Here is a 19,132-nt window from a genome sequence, read left to right as displayed (position 1 = left end):
AAGACGGGGTCAGGGAACAGCTGCCGCCACGCGAGGTGACAGTTTGTCATCTCTTCAGATTTTTGAAATACTTCAGCTACTGTTAGTGATGAATTTAGCCCGAGATCATTGTGTTCTTTCCACCTGCAACTTCCATTGTGTGTGAGATACAGTACAAACCTACTGCATCTTTCTAAATATATTTATTAACTTTAAAACAATACAAACTGCATCATATTTCACATTACAAGAAAAATGTTTTATACAAATATCCTCAAAATAAATAGGTCCTATGTGTAATCATATAAAATACCTATGCATAAACTGTACAACTTTTAACCTGACCTCTATAAATAAATACATATGTTTCATATTCTTTCAGCCCATAACTTCCCACAGTCCCTGAAGTGTGAAGCCATCTTTCAGCTTCTCCACGGCGAGGCCCAGCTCCTCAGAGAGAACTGGCTCACGGTCTATTTGCTGTAGAACACATTAAAGAAATGGAAAGAGTTATAACACAACATGCTGTACCACATTTGTTTAAATTGATGAGAAAGGTAATTGTGAGATTACCTTATTTCCATCAGCAAAGTAAGCCTGTGGGCAAACAAACACACATTTTACACATTTAATAAGATGAAACTGGGACGTGCCGTCTGTGATAAGAGGTTATTGTTGTCTGATGAGCATCACTCCGTACAAACAGGAGCACTAGGCAACATGAAGTCATGTTTGTTCATTATGCTGAAGGGCATTAACTGGCAGCTATTCTGAGGGTCTGAAAACTAAACCACTGACTCCCAGAGGAGCGACGAGTGTAACTCACAGTGAAAGCGTCGGTCTGGTCATCGGGCTCAATTTCCACGTCATCAGGGGGCTGATCCACCGTCAGCTCTTCCAGTGGCTGGGGCTGGAATCATGATTAGGACAAAGGAGTATGCAAAACAATTATTACAATGAAGGTTTTAAAAACTGACAAACTAATTCAAACATGGACATGTAGAGTATTTGATATAGGAACGGTTTACCCTTTCAGACATGTTTTAATGTCATACTGTCGAGGGGTTCAGTATAATTCATGATAATATTACTTACCTTTTCTTCCATTTCATAGTCCACTCCGAAGATGGGGTTGGCCGAGTACACTTTATGCAACGAGTTGATTTCCTTAAGTGCGTCTTGAAGCTTATCCACAGGGTCAATCTTAAAGCCCAGCACATAGCCACCACTCTGCAAACCAAAGTACATGTGAGTATTTTACACGCACTCAGACTGTTACAACATATGAAATAATTACATTGTGGTCAGTTCAGATGAATGTGGCTCAAACTGTAGAAGAAGAAAAACATTTTTACCTGGCGTGAACTCTCTATCACCAAAGCCAAGCCAAACTTTGAGTCTCTTATTCTGATAGACCACTGGGGGCGAATAAACAAACAAAACACACAAGACGATCAGTAGCAGCTCATGTACAAGGCTAATATAGATAATATTATCTATATAACGGTATTGCAGTGTTGTATGATTTGTGAGAAATCTTTTTAATCCACAAATTATGAAAAATGAAAACAGAATGCTGTTTATTAGAAGCGATCAAACGGCAAATATACTCTATTTGCATTACAGAACGGTACGCTCATTTTTCCCCGTTTACTTGACCAGTCAGGTGGAGAGTGAGGCCTGGATAGGTTATGTTGTGTAGTGTGTAACTTACAATCTGAAGGTAAGGAATGCTGACGTTGAAGCTCTCGTTCATATTGGCGTGCCACACGATCCGAACGTTGGTGATGAAGAAGGTTCCGAGGTTTCCCTAAAAGGAAGGAAAGGAACTCAGTTTAATTGTTGAAGAGAGAAAACATTGTTAGCAGACACATTTAAAACCCGTACCTGATCACTGGATAAATTCCAAACTCCATTAATTTTATCATACACTTGCTCCCGGGGCAAGAGTCTCAGCTGCTTATTTTGAATGAGAGCAGCTCGCAATTTCAGGTCCCTGTACATTTTAGATGTCTCATAGGCCCTGTAACAAAAAAAGTATTTATTAAGACATACATTTGATATAAAATGCAGTCAGAAAAATGATCACATCAGCACATCGTTTTACCTGTGGACAGCAATAACGGAAGTAAAGAGCCGTGGACTTCCTGGGACCACATTGGTGAAAATGAACTCAAATCTTGTGTTGTTGGACTTTGTCAAGATGTAGAGCGCTTCGGTTTGACCTCTCAGTTTCTGGAAAACAGCATTTCATTAATTCATTTATTATTCACTTCAATAGCACGTCGAAAACAATGTTGCTGCTATTAGCTTTGACCTTGTGTAGATTAGATTACTCTGGACATGAACCTACACACTTAATAGTTAATAAACAAATAAAACAAATGTTTACTTACTGAGTTAGCTGTCCTTGTTGTGATGTTAATTATGGAGTTGTAACCCACAGCTGGAAAAAACAACAGGCAGATTTGCATTTAGCATTGGCAAGATTTTTCTTAAGGTTTCACCCTTGGGTTCTTAAAGTAGGAGCCTTTAGAAACCACACTCAAATCTCTGATATCTTATGTTTTAATAGTTTGTTTCTTATTGTTTTCCTCTGCATGCTTTTCAATATTATCTTAAGCACTCAATATTACTTACTTGTAGTGGTCATTCATTGAAACACTTTAAAATCATTCATTTCATCTCACCAAATGGCCAAAGCCTATTTTCCATTAGATTATTCTGAAAATTGGATTATTCTGAAATTGGTGGCGATGGTGGCTTTCACAAGAAAGCAAACATGAGAACTAAATGGAGGGTATTAAACACACGTTATTAAACACAATAAAAACTGTTTAAATCCTTGATTTCCATATACACCTTGTAATAAGGTTATTTAATACCACGCATTTCCAAGAGAGGGCAGAAATCAGTCAAACATTACCCTGAATAAATGCATTTAATCACGGAGTTGTACTCACACAAATTGACTCTTGGCAGGGCCAAAGAATGCCAAATGATTCTCAGGTTTGTTACCAGCAGTCGTCCTGCAAACAAGTGGACATTCCCACAGATTAGGTGAGCAGAGACAAGGTTGCCCAGATCCCCCAGTAGCTCCATAGCGAGTGTAAATACCTCGGTCTCCATTGTTTCCCTTCGTGTCTTCTATGGAGTCCAAGCAGTCTATCAGCGCTTCTCCTGGGCGGGTTTTCATCTGCCTGTGTGCAGGATGGGTTGCCAGATTGATCAGTGACAGTTGTCCCGGATTAACCCTGTCTTCTATGACAGCTAATAACAATCATGCTAGTACTACGATAACGTTGGTCTATTAATCAAACAAACTTCACCTTCATATTTCATATTCGTTACCGTTAAACGACAGAATTAAAACCTTAACACTAACTATCTGGTGGAAACCTCGCAACCTGAAAATTCAGGATCTGACGTTACATTTGGTTAGCCGATTAGCGTAAACGAGCTAGCTAGCTAGCTAGCTAGTTTACACGGTAGTGAAATGATTCCAAACTATTTCCGTGAAGTAACTTACTGTGCTGTTATGTCGAATCTAACGTCTCTGTCCTCCCAGAGAGCGTCTAAAGCAGATGACATGGCAGCAGGTAATAGCGCCCGTTGGTTAACTTTAGTAACGTTTATGAGCCAACTAGAGTTGCTTCGCTACCTATTTGTTAGCCTGGCTAATCTGAATCAGCGCCGCTGCAGCGTCATAATCACCGTGGCAACAGACGGCGAGCAAAAAGGACAATATTGTAGACCAGTTCCCAACGTGCGATGTAATATTACTAATATAGCGTTATATGGAAACATAATTTGCTCTTCAGTCAGTGAACAAGTTAAAACGCTAAATATATCAATCAATTACATTTATTTATTTATTTATTATTATTGTCTTTTTAAATTTAATAGTCTTGCCAATATGCCTTTTTCACAGCAGGCATTTGTATAACTCATCACAGGAAAGCTAAATGGAATTCCGTCCTCGTTAATTTGATTTTGTGCATATGTGGTTTTCCTACTGTGACATGTCAAAAAGTCTGCTGTGAGAAAAAGGCCAGCTAATTATAGTTTCAGAGCCCCTAGCTGTTACAGAGGGGCAGAACGTGTATATTAAAAAGAGGCATGTGTGTGACCTTTAATATATGGAGACTGGCTGTGGCTTTGTGAAACATCTGCCCTATAAAAGTAAGCTGACTTCCACCCAACATGACTGTAGAGTATAAAACTCCAAGTCATGCAAACTAATTATGCCCTATTAAAGGCAGGTGTACTTGAAAGTCTCACAAATTAAGATGTTCAAAAGATATGGACAGAGAAATATAAGAAGTAGTAATTAAAAATAAACAGGCAAACACCATCCTTTTACACTGTATTATATAAAAAAGCATGTAAAACATTTATTCAGACATACACATACTGCCAAAATAGACAGGACTTTAGTGGATGGATTGCTGAGAGCCTCAACCAGACATAAGCATCCCTCTAACACAGCTGCCAGTTATAACCTAAATGAACACATTGTAATAACAGAAAAACACAATGCGCACAAAAATACTCAGCATATTTCAGTAAATAATATCAACACAATGTATGAAAAGCACATGGCTCAGAGAGGTATAACAATGCAGGTACATTTTAAATTGTAATAACATTTCTGAGTTTATTATTTGAAAGCCAGGACAACCAAAACCTTAATATAGGTTTCTTGTCGTTTGTCAAGCACAATACAATCTTGAGGTAATAAAGTCTGTTTTTGTAGAAGTTCATCTTAATTAAGTCAGTCAGTCATTCATTGGGTTGAAACAGCAACTTGTCTTTCAACAGTTTTTCAGGGTTTAGACTGGTCATGACTTTTTTGTACTGTCTTGCTATTAAAAATGTATTTTTGTGTGTGAACAAAATTGTAAGAAAAGTGCATGAAATAATTTTTTGAACCCAGCTCACAGATTGCATCACATTAAAATAACAAACAGCAGATCATAGAGTAGTAAGGTCTACTTTCTGACAGCTTCTTCTCCCTTTATCCTGCTGGAGACAATAGAGAACAATATTCAGACGATAAAAATCATTAGTGAAAGTGCGCATTTGCTGTTAAAAATCCATAAAAAGTTACCTGTTCTAAATAGAACGCAAGTTTTCTTGCATTCAGCCTCTGTATCGTAACGGTTGTCATTTCCGGCGCAGCCTCCGTACCAAAACTGTGCACAGGCGTTGGCCTGCTTGTCATAGTACCAGTGGATGCTGTAGTTCCGGCAGGTGCCTTGGTCCAAGCTGAGGTTACAGCGGGGATCAAGAACTGTGGCCTCTAAAGAAGAAATAGTGTGTGAGATGTGCTTGTTCCTAAGAATGTTTATGAACTCAATGAGAGGAGGTCATTTTTGGCTCTTACTATTTAAGTATCCTAGTAAACTGACAGTGAGTCGGCATGCACAACACCAGAAACCAGCTAATTATAATTCAGCCATCATTTAACTAAAAACATCTATGCTTTTCTGACTGAAACGTCAACGGAGTGCAGTACTTACCTTCGGGCAGGACCGGATTCACCACGGGCTGCAACTGATTATAGTTTAAAGATGAGACGGAGCCCAGGGTTGACACGGATGTTTCAGATGTGAAAATGGACGTCGTGGACGATAGGACGGCGTCATTGGAGTTGGAGCTTTCTTTCACAGGTGATAGAGATGCTGTTTTAACTACAGTTACAGCGGCTACAGTGTTACCACCCCTCGATTGGGCTCTTAAGTCTAAATCTTCCCCTTCGTCGTCTTCCACCACCTGGAGTAAGCCAACGACATAAAACATGTGTCAGTGCTGTGATGAACCGACAATGACAAGTCCATTAAAACCGCGCAAGACGGATCTTCAGACCTGAACAGGAAGAGGATCAGCACTGATGGGCAGTGTGAAAGTGTCTCCACGGCCTCGGGTGTTCGTACGTCTCTGATTTTGGATTTCTTCTTGGAGAACATTTTCCGTGTTCACATGTCCATTGTTTCCATAACCATAACCATTATTGCCATAGCCATTATGAACATTGGTATTCTCTCCATGTCCATTGTTTCCATTAATACCATGCCCATTGTTGCTGTTCCGGTGTCCATTTGTGATGCGATTGTAAATGAGGGCACCGTTCTCATCTTCACAGAATTGGCTGATGAGATTAGACTCCAGTGCTGAAAAAATACATTTTGAAATCAGTTAGACACTTAACAACCTCTCAGCTGAAATGATTGCTATAATACATGACATTTGGAACATCTGACTCTGATTATCACCTGGTAGAGTATTGAAGTCATCTATAAGGTACATGTGTTCGCTGTCGGGGTCAGAGGCAATGAGGTTGAGTTCTCGCAGGAACTCAGTCTGTGTAGGATCAGAGGAGTTGACGATCCCCAGGGCGTACATCTCAATATTTGCAGCGTGAGCTTCCCTCACAGCTATGTCAAGTTTGACAGGCTCTCGCTTGTCGGTTTGACCGTCGGTGATGACGACGGCCACTTTCCTTACGCCAGACCGAGAGCCGAAGAAAGCCTCCTGTGTCGCCTTCCTGATGGCGGTGCCAGTGTAGGTACCCTCGCCCATGTAAGTCATCTTTCTGATCGCCTGCTTGACGTCTTGTTTGTTCATGTAGCGGACCAGGTTGAACTCCAGTTGGACATCCAGACTGTACAGGACAAGTCCGATCCTGGTGGCGTTGCGTCCAACTGTGGTCCGGTCGACCAACCGGGTGACAAAGTCTTTGATGATTTCAAAGTTCTCGGGGCCGACACTCTCTGAGCTGTCGATGACGAACACAAGTTCCATCGGCCTTTCTTTGCACTTGACACCACATCCTGAAAGTAATGGAATACTGTCACTGCTGCCCTACGCTGTGGTTTAGCTGTTGAAAAAATAAGTGGAGTAGCTCGCAATGATGAACCCTTAGAGCAGCTCCCCTCAGCTCCATGGAGTCTTTTAGCATCTTTCAGGTCATTTTTTTATTTATTTTAGCGCTGGCAGATTTTTTGGTTTGCCCTTACCACTATCATTGTTTCCAGCTACAGCAACAGCTGTTTTCAATTAAAAAAAACTTTAAAAACCCCTACTATAGACATAAGCATCAGACAGAAACATTTAGTGGCTAAAGCACCTCTTTAGCTACTCATTATGTTTTTCTCCAGAGTTGGTAGAGACCAAAACGGAGCGAACAGAAAAAAACAACTGATGTTGCTTCATGGATGCTGGATGGGTCAATGGGCAAATATTAAGTTTAGAATATGTTTTAACATGTTTTACCACATGCCCATCTATTATTGGTAATATATATCAGAATCTGAACCAATAATATTTGCCAATAAAACATAGTTTTTCAGATTTGGCTCTAAATTCATGCCACTTGTCATTTCAAAGTAACTCTGTGAATAGATATATCAGATCTCATTGCACATTACATTGCCATATGCTTTCCCTTTAGATACCAGCTACTTATTCATGGTTAACCAGACTTGTAGTCTTACCACAGATTTCTTTGATCAGCTTAATAATGTCTTCTCTCTGAAAAATAAAGGAATAATTACTTTAGTACAAAATCACTATAATTTATTTAAGCATTAACTGAATAAATGAACTTACTGTGAGGCCTTGCTCTCCTTTTGTTCCAGGCCTTCCCTGGGATTGGAGAACATTTCAAACAATATTACAGTTAGCGTCATTCATAACATTGTCAGTTATGTATTTGAGGAAGTGAGGAATAAGATCTCTTTGGCTTACTGCTTCACCAGAAACTCCATGATCTCCCATGTCTCCTTTTACTCCTTTCAATCCCCTCTCACCCTGTGTTCCACGATCACCCTGCAACAAGGCAATCGTCATTCACCAGTCAGAGACCATCAGATCATCAATAAAATGTTTACAGGAATACACGTAGATCCGTCACCTTAGCCCCAGGAAATCCATTTCCTTCAGGCCCTCTAGGCCCAGTCAAACCTTGAGATCCTGGCTCACCCTGAAATTAGATCTTAGATTTATTGAATTTTACAGTACGGGAGCTTTCCACACTCGGTAGATCATAAATTATTGTTCTTGTCCTGCAGCTAGTTTGTTAGGAAATTCCGTAACATGTAATTAAATCATGTTGCTTCACTCTTACCTGCTGTGGACAGATGTGAATTAATCCTGCTCATGAAAAGCTTGTTAAAATAGTGGTAACATTTACCTTTGGGCCTTGAATACCCTCTCCTGGAGGTCCAGTTGGACCAGGAGATCCTGACCTCCCAACAGCACCCTTAAAACAAATGTTTGAAAGTAGTCAGACCACTTGTCGTTATTAACTACGATTCAGATTTGAATATGAATTAGAATTAGATTGAAAGGTTTGTTAGCTAATCTTTCTTACAGGTGGTCCTTGTAAGCCCTCTCCTGTTGGGCCAGGCAAACCTGGCAATCCTCTAAAGCCAACATCACCCTGAAACAGACACAAGTTTATTAAATGCACAATAAGTACCCCAAAAAACACATGCAAACAAACCAAAAAACATGGAGACACAAACCTTGGAACCAGGAATTCCGACTCCTTCTGGGCCCGGCTCACCCGGTAAGCCTGGCAGGCCTGAAGGACCCTAAAAAAAAGTCCATAAATTAGTTTAGACCGTGCCAGCTTGCACGAGAGTAACAAGAAGTTTAGTATGTATAAAATGTTGATGGTACAAACCATAGGGCCGGGGATGCCTTCGCCTTTTGGACCAACTGAACCCAACAAACCCGGATGACCACGATCACCCTGGTTTAACAAAATTTAATGATGATTTAGAGATGATCAACATTATGCTGGGTCAGATTAGGATATATAGATGAAGAGAGTACATGTTCTAAAATATGACAGTGTTGAAGTACCTTCGGACCAGGTAATCCATGGCCCGTTTCTCCAACAGGACCATGGGGACCAGGAGGACCGAGGTCGCCCTGGAAACAGGACAAAAAAAGGAATTGTGTTGAATGGTGGCAACAATGTTTTGATGTGTTACATCACACCAGACTCTACCTGGCAGTTCTTCTGGCTGCCTGCTACCTGTCTACCTCGGTGCCAAGATATGGTTTAAGAGACAGTTTGATGAGTTCTTAATATTTACCTTTGGACCTGATATGGAACGTCCTGGCTGTCCCGGCACGCCCTGATGACCTGGTATCCCACGTTCACCCTGAAAGGTGAAAGTTGGCAAGAGACCTAAGTTAACTTGAGCTGCCAACAACCTGCAGAGAACTTGTTTTTGTCTCTATTCAAATGTTGGATTAGTATAGCATCAATGCCTTACAGCAAGATATTCATGGTTGCTTCATAAATAGAAGGAGGTTGCTTCATCACAGAATATCACATCGCAATAGAATAGGCCAACTTGATTCATTGACTCTTACCTTTGGTCCAGAGGGTCCTGAAATCCCAGGAGGCCCATGTAACCCACGGATGCCCCTCAGCCCCTGGTCACCCTGGTAGGGATTACAACACACTTCACCTGATTAACCTCTCTTGTTGTATGAATTCTGAACAACGCAAAGACATATCATCTAAAGCACACCTTCTCCCCTTGTGTGCCGATTCCTTGTGCTCCTTCTGGACCTCTTAAACCAGGTAAACCGGCCTCCCCCTATGAGAGAGAAGGTAGATGAGACATAGCAGCCGTCTTCAGTTGTGACAATAATTCTGGAAATAATGTTTTAATTGTAAACAAAGTGGAAGTTTTCCACAGAGGCGTCATAATGTACTTTACCTTCTGCCCTGGAGCTCCATCCTCTCCTGGAAGACCAGGCAGGCCACCCACACCAGATGCCCCAGGCTCTCCCTGTGACCGCAGAATGGTAGTATTTGATGGATTCAGATTAGCACTCCCCATTTGTTAACATAGACCATAACTAAAGTAACTTGTTTACCTTTGTACCAGGCTCACCAAGCCCTCTCTCCCCTGTGATTCCCTGCTCTCCCGGTAAACCTTGGTCTCCCTAGAAATAGAAATTGCATGATGACAAAAGTAATAATTAGAAAAATTCAATACATTTTCAAATTTCTTCACTTGTTTAGTATGTTGTTGACCCAGTTCATTGTTTGGCTACACATCTTAATTTTATGAATGTGATGTTATATCTATATTATAACCATCTTAAATACCTAAAACCCTTACCCCATATACAGCTGATTTGCAGTAGATATATTCATACAGCAGGTGTTTTAACAAACCTTAGTTCCAGGTAAACCTTCTCCCGGATGTCCTCTGACTCCTGGCGGACCTCTCGGACCCTCGATTCCCTGAGCAGTAACAAATATGTGAGGGCTTTTGATGCAGAGTGTCCCACAACTCTACGCCCTGATATGTCAGTGTGGCATTGTGAAAATACAGATGAAGATTTTGCCAACCTTCTCTCCCTGTATGCCCGCTCCTGTCAGTCCTGTTAGCCCTGCAACTCCTGCAGGTCCCAAGTCACCCTGGAAGAGACATAAATGTTCTATTTATTTTTGACTGAAAACTCGTCGATGATGATTTAAAACTTTAAGTTAGCATGTGGAGTTCCTGACCGCTAGTAGCGCTATCTAGCATGTTTTTTAAAAACAAAACAAGAAGCCATCTTGACATTTGGGCACACTCATGGATTTAATCAGAGCCTTAATTGAGTTTTTGCAATATATTCTTTTTGTAAAATAAATGTTGAACCCACCCTTTCTCCTTTGATTCCTAAACCCTGCTGACCTCTTGGCCCCCTCGGTCCAGTGAGCCCCCGATCCCCCTGTGGACAAGATGGGGTTACTTCTGTCAGTTATATCACAGCCAATTGCATTTGGGTCACAGCCAAGACTGCAATGTTGTCGGCAACGAGAGTAACGGAAGAAAAGCATGTTGGCTCCTGTTATCCGCTTGTGATTGATACAAAATGATTGTATGCACAAAGAATGGAACAGCTTTTTTCTTCATGGCACTTCTTTGACAGCATGAACTCTTTCCAGTGCCAGTGAATCATGAAGGGAAGAGGTCGCCGATGGGAGAAGCCTGAGCAACCAAGTGTAATGAAATGCAGACATAAAAATCCCGATCATGTTAACTTTGTATGTGCGTGTGTTTGTGGAGCAGAGTGGATTTACAACATCTGGGATGTCTGGCACAGGTAAAACAGATGTGTTGTTGCTTGAGGACATTTCCAACGTTCATTTTCCAAGAGCTTCCTTTAACAAATAAAAGCGTACTTAATCGTCTACATAAATACGCTCCTCCCCGAGAGGCGTTTACATAATCTTCAACTTAACTAGACTGTATGTTTGGGCCGTAATATTAAGATTTATTATAGATTTCCAAATCAGTTAGTAATAATGTCAAATGGACTCCATAGTTCTATACAAAAATGAACATAATTTTCCTGCAGACATTTGGAGGAAATGGAGACTCTGATGGATTCTCTACAGACACTCGCTATATGTTACTGGTTAGTGGATCTATTATTTAAATTATTTTACTTTTCTATAATTCTACTCTCTTTGATTGAAATCCTCATATGTAAATGTGTTCATTTGTATTGAGACAGTTCTCTGCAATACTTAAACATTTATCAATATTTTTCAAATAAAATTATATCTTGTTTTTATTTATTTACCCTGTCACGCATATGTTATTTAGGTGCAAAGGCATTTGTTTTAAAGAATATCCTCTGTCACTTTCTGGTCTTCTCTATAGAGTACGTTAGCAAACATTACGGTCTCTTGTAGTTTTCACCTGGACAATGGTTATTATTTTTGATGGGTTCTCTAATGATAGACTTGAAATAATACCTTTGTTCCTGGAAAACCCTCGCCATGGGGTCCTTTTTCTCCTTGAACACCTTGTGGTCCCTGAGGTCCCTGTAAACAAAGCCAGAATGTACAACATGTCACCCAAACAGGGCTCAAGTAGCAACGTGGGGTTTCTCAACAGATCACATTTGCCACTGAAGCAAACATGGTTGTCATAGCACTGTTTCTTCTGAACTTACTGGAGGGCCGGATTCACCCACTCCATGGGGACCGGAAGGACCTGGTCGGCCCTGGAATCCCATGTCACCCTGCAGATTTATAGAGTAACTTCATTTAATGAGAGAAACTCAACTAAATCACAAAGTACAAGAAAATATGAAGCCGGTAGCATAATTTACTTTTGACCCAGGAAGTCCAATACCGGTTTCCCCCTGAATTCCTGGAGGGCCAACTGGGCCACGTTCACCCTGTGATCACAAACAAAACAATTAATTCCAGTGCGCATTGGATGATTATATCAATAAAGCAAAAGGACAAAAGTCCTGAACCATTAGTTTATTATCTCCTTTTTACATTCAAACCTCTCTATTTAAACACAACCCTGAAAAGTAATACCTAGGGTGTTTGTATAAAAACAGACAATCATAGAAGATAATGCTTTAAATATTCTGTGTAGCAAGTGAGATATGTGTTCGCGTAAAATAAAAGCTAAACTTGAGCTCTAGAAATGTCTCAAATTAACAAATAACTGCTCTAATGAATTACCAAATGTGCTATGGCTTGAAGAAACATTTATCAAAACAAAAAAGAGAAATCAGACCCTGACATAATGAACTGTAGTGTCATACATATATCTTGTTTTAACAGAATAAAATATCAAAACATTCCAATTTAACCTGAATGATTGCTTAAGAGTTATCATCCCTCGCTCCTGTCATGCTCTTTCATTGTGATGACTGTTGATAAATCTCTTTGTCTCTCTGTCTTTTTTTTCTGAATAAACATACATAAAATGCATGTGTGAAAAGACGTGCCTTATTGGAATCTTTTTAGAAACAATATAGGCCTATACAAATTATACTATATATATGGGACCACCAAGACTCCTGTTAATCTATGCAAATGTTCCCTACATGTCTTCACACGGTGAGACACACTGACTTTCTTTGTATGTTATTAACTGCAGGTCGTTTTGGAGAAGCTTTACAATGCTGTAGGCACTTCCTAGTCTGTATTTAGAAACAGGATACAAGGAGAACATCAGGAGAACCTGTAGTGATTTTTTTGTTGTTGCTGATAGCTGGTGAATAACAGTAATGATGGGGAAGACTTTGGCTCATTGCCAAGTGTTCACACAGGGGTTTATTATGAGACAAACACGTCTCTGTGCTGCACTGTAAAGACCAGGGTGGTAAATCTCCCACCTCTAGTTTCAACTAATCATAAAAGGAAATGTAAAGGTCACAGCAGATGTGCACAATGAGGTAAGTAAACGTTGTTAAAAAGAGGCTGACCTGCTTTCCCTGAAGACCCTCCGGTCCCATGTCTCCATGTGGTCCCGATATGCCCTGAGACAGAAAGAACATACAATACAGCCATTAATGAAGAAATACACAGAAACATTAGGATATGTGTGTGTCTCAACCCAGTTCTTCCATCTTAAGTTAAAATCATCTCTTCTGTCTTTGGCATGTGTTAACTATAAGTTCTATAAACATAAATATTACTGACCTGCAGACCTCTAAGTCCTCTTGTTCCAGATGGACCCTCAGGACCCTGAAGCACATCACAGAGGGAAGAGGAAGGCCATGAGATCAACAGAGTAGGTACAGTAAGTATGTGTGATGAAACTAGAGACATAACATTCAGTATGAGTAGTGTCAACGGTGAGGTTGTACCCTGTCTCCTTTGATTCCGGGAGGGCCACACTCGCCCCTCTCACCCTGTGTAGATATGACAAGTACTGAACAGGCTTGCATTCAACAAAATAAAATATTATCATTGTCATTAATGCAAATAACATACCGCGTCTCCTTTGTAACCTGGTTTCCCCTTCAAATAGAATGAATGACAAGTTATGTGAGTATAGAGACAGCATATTATATTTATATTGGTCATGAATAGTGGGATTTACCTCAGAACCCTCACGTCCCGGTAGACCACTTAATCCTGCTTCACCCTGAAAAAACAGAAAGTGCACTGTTCCATTATACGAAGACTGAGTTAAAGCCACTGTAAAGTAAATACAGAACAAACAGTCTGATACTGCAGGTCAAAACTAGTATAGAAGAGAAACAAAAACACAAAAGACATGAAAAAATAAAACATCCTCCATCTAATGTAAAGTGTCACCTACTGTAACAACATTAATTCACACATTTTAGAATGAATGTGACCTTAATGCCCCATACTGGATTCGATATCAATAAGCTAATGTTGAATAAATTAGCTTTTTATGATTATTTATCATTTCCAGTTAAGAATGATGATGATTTACAATCTAGAGTATATTTTAAAACAAGAAATGCTAAACAACAGAAAAAAGATAAGCATTATAATGGTCAGAATATAAAACACTAAGGTAATAAGGTGGGTATTGGGCAGACTTACAAAAATACCAATAGAGGTGATGTGAGTGAAAACTATTAAAAAGTCTTGTTGTAGAAATGGCAAATACTCAATCACTGTCAGATTTGAGCTGTGAAGGTGGAATAGAAGTGGAGGTGGTACGAAATAATAATAATGACAATAAAAGCACTTAATATGAATGAGTTTCACTATGCAGTATTTATAAAACACATAAAAGGAACAAAAAAACAATCCTATATTGATAAATAATATATTATAGTCGATAAGGAATGCTTATGCAGGCTGCCACATTTTCCAAAACTGAAACATAACATTTAGGTGCAGCACTCAGGAAGTATTGTATAACACCTGAAAGAGCCCGCCAGCTAAGACATTCGTAGTCCACGAGTGCAACAAAAAGCACACACCTTTAGCCCTTTAAGCCCCGGGGCTCCATCATCTCCGGAGCGACCTTTTTTCCCCTGAAGAATGAAACAGTCGGGGTTAAGTTGATTCATTTCCACTGACATTTTGCTCATCTCTTGGTGTCCTTGCTTACATGGCATGTAGGAAACCTCCGTTACAGGCTACAATAGAGAATAGAGAAGGCTGAGACTCTGTGGTGTAAATAGTAAACTCATGATTTGTGTTCAGGGAGGCACAGAGGAGACTGAACATCACAAAAAAAAACAGTCTGAACCCAGAAGTTGACGCGTTGCCTTGAGGCCGACTGTTCAGATCCCAGGCTCAAACGCAATGATTTTATTTGGGAACTAAAGTATTGATTATGTATTATCTGGTTTAAGTTGTTTCTATTGTTTTTCATGCTCTTGTATTAGTTTAAAGAACCCCTGTCTTGTTTTGACAGGTGAATCCGTCGGTGGGCATGAGATGTCTTGTCCACAGAGCCAGGGGTCATTGTCTTGAGCTGCACCTGGACAGCGTGTGTCAATTGCTATCCGCCAGAAATCACTGGTTTGTGGCCATTAAACTAATGAGAGCAATTATGAGAGCCTCTTCGTCTGAGTGTAAGAATGTGAAGAATCTCTGTGAGGAGAAAGCACCTGGTGAACGGCAACCCAGCTGTCTGTCAGCAACATGATTGTCTGCCAAGTCACTGGAAAGCTTGACATTACCTGAGCGCTCTATTAGTGTGTGTGGGTGTGATTGGAGGGGATCCCCCCCCCCCCCCCCCCCACCCACTGACACAAGGAGGCACACTTTAGCGTCCGAAGTACGTGCCACGCTTTCAGCTGACCCACATTTAATTACACCAATTACTGTCCTATAGATTGGTTCAATCAGAGTGTAAATTTTCTGTCATAAAATATACAGTAGAATAAACCAAGACTGATTTTAAAGGTCACAGTGAAATCTGACAACATAAACATGGAATTTACCCAAATAACTGTATTTTGTACGTATTTATTCCAGCAAAATGAGGATACATTACAAAAAAAAGAGAAATGGGCTTTACAGAAATGCTTATTTCTAAAGTATATTCTTTCTAATCCTAAAACTAAATAAATAAATAAAAAGCCAAGTTATTTGGGGGGCTTGGGAACAATTTGGGGTAGCTCCAGCCCTCCCTAAAATAGGCCTAACAACATCACTGCTCTATGGAAAAGGTTCTGCATTACCTTGGGTATACCCAACGGTATTGCCTCTCTCCCTCATCCCGCCAAGTGTTGTGAACCTGGATGTGTAAAAGCTGATTGTATTGTATTTGTATTAATATTTTCTATTTATTTTTTTCACACAGCTAGCAATCATACTTATCATTATGAAAATTAGTTAGCTAGGGCCTCAAACAGTGAAAAATGCCATTTCAGAATGAGAATGACTCGTGAAAAATGAGTCTGATATGTATTTTGAGGACTATGGAGCAAAAGACATTCATGATCACGTCTCTCATTGGAGTCGACTCAGGACCTGCAGCTAGTCTCCTAAAGGGGAGGGGCACTGACCAAACCCACGCGCCACAGATACACAGTTCTGAACTGTCTCTGAGAATTTGGCGAGTTGGGAGTGAGGATGTCTTGTCTGATGTGTGATATCTGGTACTCCATACTGCAGTCCCTCCCTTTGTAACTGACTGCAGCACTAGGGGTTTGTATGGCAGGTTTATGGTTTGCCAAAGGTCCAGTTTTATGGGGAGTGGAGCTCTAAACGCAGTGTTTCCATGGAGGACAACTTATGTTAGATGAGAAATGCACAATAACTGTCCGTGACAAACATATTTCTCTGGGAATAGCAGACAACTGTCTCTAATCTCCTTTTCCTGTTGCCATAGATTTGCTTTGAGAATGTGGGACTGGACCACCTATCCACTTACTCTGCCTGTGCAAATGCCTGCAAGCTATGCTGAGTAAAAAAAAAAAAGCAAGTAATTATCCCGATTGTTCAAAACTGCACAATTACCATTCCTAACATATCAGGATCATGTTAGATTTCTTTGCACAAGATTTCAGGAATCCTTTCTTCTTTTGACACTTCAAAGGAAAGTGCTACTCACCGAAGGCCCGCTCGGTCCCCTCTCTCCTTTCTCACAAGCACATCTCTGAGCCAGAGGGCACTTCAGGAAAAGAGACATGTTAACTAAGCTGCCATGAGTGTTATTCTATACACCCTCACCAAATTACACATTATTAAATGTCAAGGAATTCTGCATATGAGCTTTCTAATCATACTTACTCCTTCATCAGCCAAGCCAGTCTGCAAAGAAAACAAAAGTTGATGAATATCTCTTGAGAATTGGAATTGTAGTGATATTGTAGTGAGATTTTTTCAGTTGTTACTTAGTGATACAGGTTTGTTATGTTCATTTAATGTAGCAAACTAAATGCAAAAAGTTTTGGGAAACCAAAAGGTGCAGGAAAAAGTGTTAAAGACAAATGACATTCTTGAAAACGTCAACATTTAGAACAACTACGAACTACAGCCAGTGAAAGTAAAATAAATAAATATCTATATGCAAGTAATTTGAGAAATTCTCGGAATCCTAGTGGATATGTACATGCAGATGTCAAACGGTATTTTTCTAAAGCTGTGTAAAAAAGCTCAAAATCCAGAGTTGTCATAGCCATTCTTTCATTTGTTTCTCCAGAGGATTGCCATCATTCCATCTCTATACAAATACCTGAACAAGCCTGCCCATGTGTCAACTCTGAATAGATCCTTACTCAAAGGAAATACATCACTTTCCTTCTCAGTGTTGACTGCTGAAAGAAAGGTATTCTACTCACAATCTTAGTGACGATCTTTTCCACGATGTCTTCGTCCTGTAAATTATGGAGGAAGTGGGAAGCCGGGGAGCTGGCGAGCAGACGGAGCTGGGCTACATTGGACGGCTCGTTGGCTGTCCTGGTGATGCCCAACGTGAAGAATTTGATACCCTGGTTCTTGGCATCGGCAACGGCAGAGAAAATGTCCGGGTTCCTCGGGTGGGAAATGCCATCTGTAAGCAGCACGGCCACTTTGATGCTGCTGGGGCTGGACTCCTCCAGGTAGATCTTGGTCATGTTGGTGATGGCGTAGGTGGTGTAGGTGCCGTGCCCGATGTAGATCATGGGAGCTACGTGGGACTTGAAGTTCTCTGTGCCCCTCCAGTCTCTGAAGGTTTGCTCTGTGATAACGTGACTGCTGTACTGCAGCAGAGCCACCCTCAAGCTCAAGCTGCGACCGGTCTGCAGACGTAACCCTGCGAGTCTGTCCACGATGTCCATGCTGAACCGCTTTTCCTGCTCGTGGTTTTCCTTGGCGCTCTCGGAGCTGTCCAACAGGAAGGAGAGCTCCAAGCTACAGTCCTCATCTAGGATGGCTGTGTGCACACAGAACAGAATGAAGGACTCACCATTACTTTCACTGAGTGACTAATTACAATTTAATTTAACGTCAGGTCGAAATGATCTGAATATTACTTTTGATTTTTCATTCATCGTCTTACCTTGTCCATCATGAATATTTGCAGCCAGAGGTTTGGCTCTGGATCTCTTGTTGGCTTTCCTCTCTTCGTAAACTTCTTGGGCCCAGATGCTCGTCAGTGCTGCGACCAGCAGCACCAACGTAGAGGAGGGGAACATCCTTGTCCCAACTATGGAGAAAAAAAATTAAAAAGTGATACATTTGTTATTATCTGCTAAGTGAAAAAACATCTCACAAAAGAGTTTAAATGTTAAAAATCTAACTAAGAAAATTATGAATATCATTATGTTGTATATATATAATTAAGCAATTGCTTTCAACTCAACTCACAGTTCAGTCTCTGCTGCAGTTTCTAGTATTTCAGTGTCCTGATTGGAGCCCAAAATGCAGGCTTGAAGAAGGCGGCGGGAGCAGCAGAGAGCCGGAGAGCTCCGGTTAGCTCATTGATTGAACAGCAGCAACAGAAGCGGTGTCAGTCATTGTGTGGAGCAGAGAGTGAGACTCTTAGACACTCACTCCTCCTTTATAGGGAGGCACCGACAGACCAGAGCCCACTGAGCCTTGCAAGGATTCCCACTCTGCCCTCAGGACAGGGGAACTGGGATGTTTGCAACAGTGAAGCAATGTTGGGTGTGTTTGCTGAAATGTGTAATTTAATCACTGCAAGTACAATCAACAGATGTATGAGTTCAATAATTCTTAAATACAACAGAAGTCTAGTTATGATATTGTGTATTTGTCTTGAAGTTACTGAAATGTTCATTTAACTGCCTGCAAAACCAGTTGATACATATGTCAGGACTCATGTATACGTCAACTGATAATTATAGTAAACAAATAATGGTTCAAAGAAGTTTTCTAAGACCATAGTGGGCAGGAATTTACAAATACAAATCTGAGAATCAAGTGTATTTA

General features: G+C 40.5%; 2 protein-coding genes across 2 annotated transcripts; both read right to left on the bottom strand.

Annotated features, from left to right (window-relative positions):
• Nucleotides 1-208: 208 nt before the first annotated feature.
• On the bottom strand, nt 209-3,664 carry bbs5 (Bardet-Biedl syndrome 5). Its single transcript, XM_084023783.1, has 12 exons — nt 3,509-3,664; nt 3,097-3,179; nt 2,943-3,008; nt 2,376-2,425; nt 2,087-2,214; nt 1,867-2,002; nt 1,694-1,789; nt 1,335-1,397; nt 1,075-1,209; nt 806-889; nt 553-576; nt 209-459 (listed from the first exon to the last, which is right to left on the bottom strand). The coding sequence occupies exons 1-12, from the start codon at nt 3,568-3,570 to the stop codon at nt 358-360; spliced, it is 1,029 nt and encodes a 342-aa protein (XP_083879909.1). The 5' UTR covers nt 3,571-3,664; the 3' UTR covers nt 209-357.
• A 1,332-nt stretch (nt 3,665-4,996) lies between these two features.
• col28a2a (collagen, type XXVIII, alpha 2a) lies at nt 4,997-18,375 on the bottom strand (the record flags this gene model as incomplete). Its single annotated transcript, XM_084022101.1, has 35 exons — nt 4,997-5,001; nt 5,090-5,281; nt 5,502-5,754; nt 5,848-6,152; nt 6,255-6,812; nt 7,476-7,512; nt 7,591-7,626; nt 7,729-7,809; nt 7,895-7,963; nt 8,174-8,242; nt 8,354-8,422; nt 8,508-8,576; nt 8,669-8,737; nt 8,851-8,919; nt 9,087-9,155; nt 9,370-9,441; nt 9,531-9,599; nt 9,723-9,794; nt 9,883-9,951; nt 10,187-10,255; nt 10,364-10,432; nt 10,663-10,731; nt 11,765-11,833; nt 11,965-12,033; nt 12,124-12,192; nt 13,240-13,293; nt 13,457-13,501; nt 13,624-13,668; nt 13,751-13,777; nt 13,860-13,904; nt 14,722-14,775; nt 16,809-16,868; nt 16,988-17,008; nt 17,539-18,113; nt 18,240-18,375. The coding sequence occupies 35 exons, from the start codon at nt 18,373-18,375 to the stop codon at nt 4,997-4,999; spliced, it is 3,708 nt and encodes a 1,235-aa protein (XP_083878227.1).
• Between the last annotated feature and the right edge of the window lie 757 nt (nt 18,376-19,132).

The sequence above is a fragment of the Eutrigla gurnardus genome (assembly GCF_963514095.1).
Source record: "Eutrigla gurnardus genome assembly, chromosome: 12".
Lineage (NCBI taxonomy): Eukaryota > Metazoa > Chordata > Actinopteri > Perciformes > Triglidae > Eutrigla > Eutrigla gurnardus.
Note: the sequence above shows the minus strand (reverse complement) of the source record. Positions and strands in the feature narration are given on the sequence as shown.